The sequence below is a fragment of the Pterocles gutturalis genome, unplaced genomic scaffold, assembly GCF_000699245.1.
Source record: "Pterocles gutturalis isolate BGI_N339 unplaced genomic scaffold, ASM69924v1 scaffold2544, whole genome shotgun sequence".
In the NCBI taxonomy this organism is placed as follows: domain Eukaryota; kingdom Metazoa; phylum Chordata; class Aves; order Pterocliformes; family Pteroclidae; genus Pterocles; species Pterocles gutturalis.
In genome coordinates this window covers 2,421-3,254 of record NW_010127829.1, presented here as the reverse complement: position 1 = coordinate 3,254, position 834 = coordinate 2,421, and the positions used below count along the sequence as shown (strand labels likewise).

At 64.6% G+C, this 834-nt stretch overlaps 1 protein-coding gene across 1 annotated transcript in view; it reads right to left on the bottom strand.

Moving 5' to 3' along the window:
- The window catches only part of TMPRSS13 (transmembrane protease, serine 13), a gene marked incomplete at its 5' end in the record, with an annotated part of 2,946 nt that overhangs the window by 200 nt on the left and 1,912 nt on the right, over positions 1 to 834 (bottom strand). The window contains 3 exons of the mRNA XM_010079389.1: positions 9 to 65; positions 209 to 351; positions 608 to 700. Of these exons, the coding sequence (XP_010077691.1) occupies positions 9 to 65; positions 209 to 351; positions 608 to 700 (293 nt within the window). The remainder of the gene's footprint in view (positions 1 to 8; positions 66 to 208; positions 352 to 607; positions 701 to 834) is intronic.

Below are 834 nucleotides of genomic sequence, written 5' to 3'. Positions count from 1 at the left end.
CTTGTCACCCCGGCCACATACCAGCGGCCGTTCTCCTCGCAGACCAGGGGCCCCCCGCTGTCGCCCTGGCACAGAGGGGCAGAGCAGTGAGGATGGGGGACAGGAGATGCCCCTCTGTTGGTACCCAGCCAGGGGACACCACTGTGCTGGAGCAGCCCTGCTGATCCCCCACCGTCGTGCCTGGTGGGACCGTGTCCCCCTGGCTCACCTGGCAGGCATCTTTCCCTCCCTGCAGGTACCCGGCGCACATCATCCGCGGGGTCAGGTAGCCCTCGTACACCTTGTCGCTGTTGCAGATCTTGTAGTCGATCAGCTTCACCTCGGCCTCCCGCAGCTTGGGGGACGTGTTATCTGCAAGGCAGAAGAAGCCATGGGGCAGGGTGGACCTCGTGCCCCCACCACCCCCAGGTCCCTCTGCAGCACCTGTCCGCGGCGGTGGGGGAGGAAGCCGGTACGTCTTGCAGGCTTTATTCCTGCACAGCTAGGAGGACAACTGAGCCCTGGGATGCTGCAGCAGAGCCACTTTCGCTCCTCTTGCATGCTGCATTTGTGGGTCGGGCTGCGGCACACAGGAGCTGCCCATGGAAGAGCCGGCATCCTCCCTCACCTTCATTCTCCCTGGTCATGCCGGTGAGGAGCCGGGCCCTGCCGGTCTGGAATCGCTGGCCGTACATGGGGAGGCAGGCTGGGCGAACCTGAGCTGGAGGGACACATGATGGAAACCAGGCAGGAGAGAGGGATGAGTCACCCGGGAGCAAAATAGCCACCGTAGTCACCGGCCCTGCGGCTAGGGAGGAGTATGGTGTGCAGGAAGCGCTCCCCTCTGCGCCCACT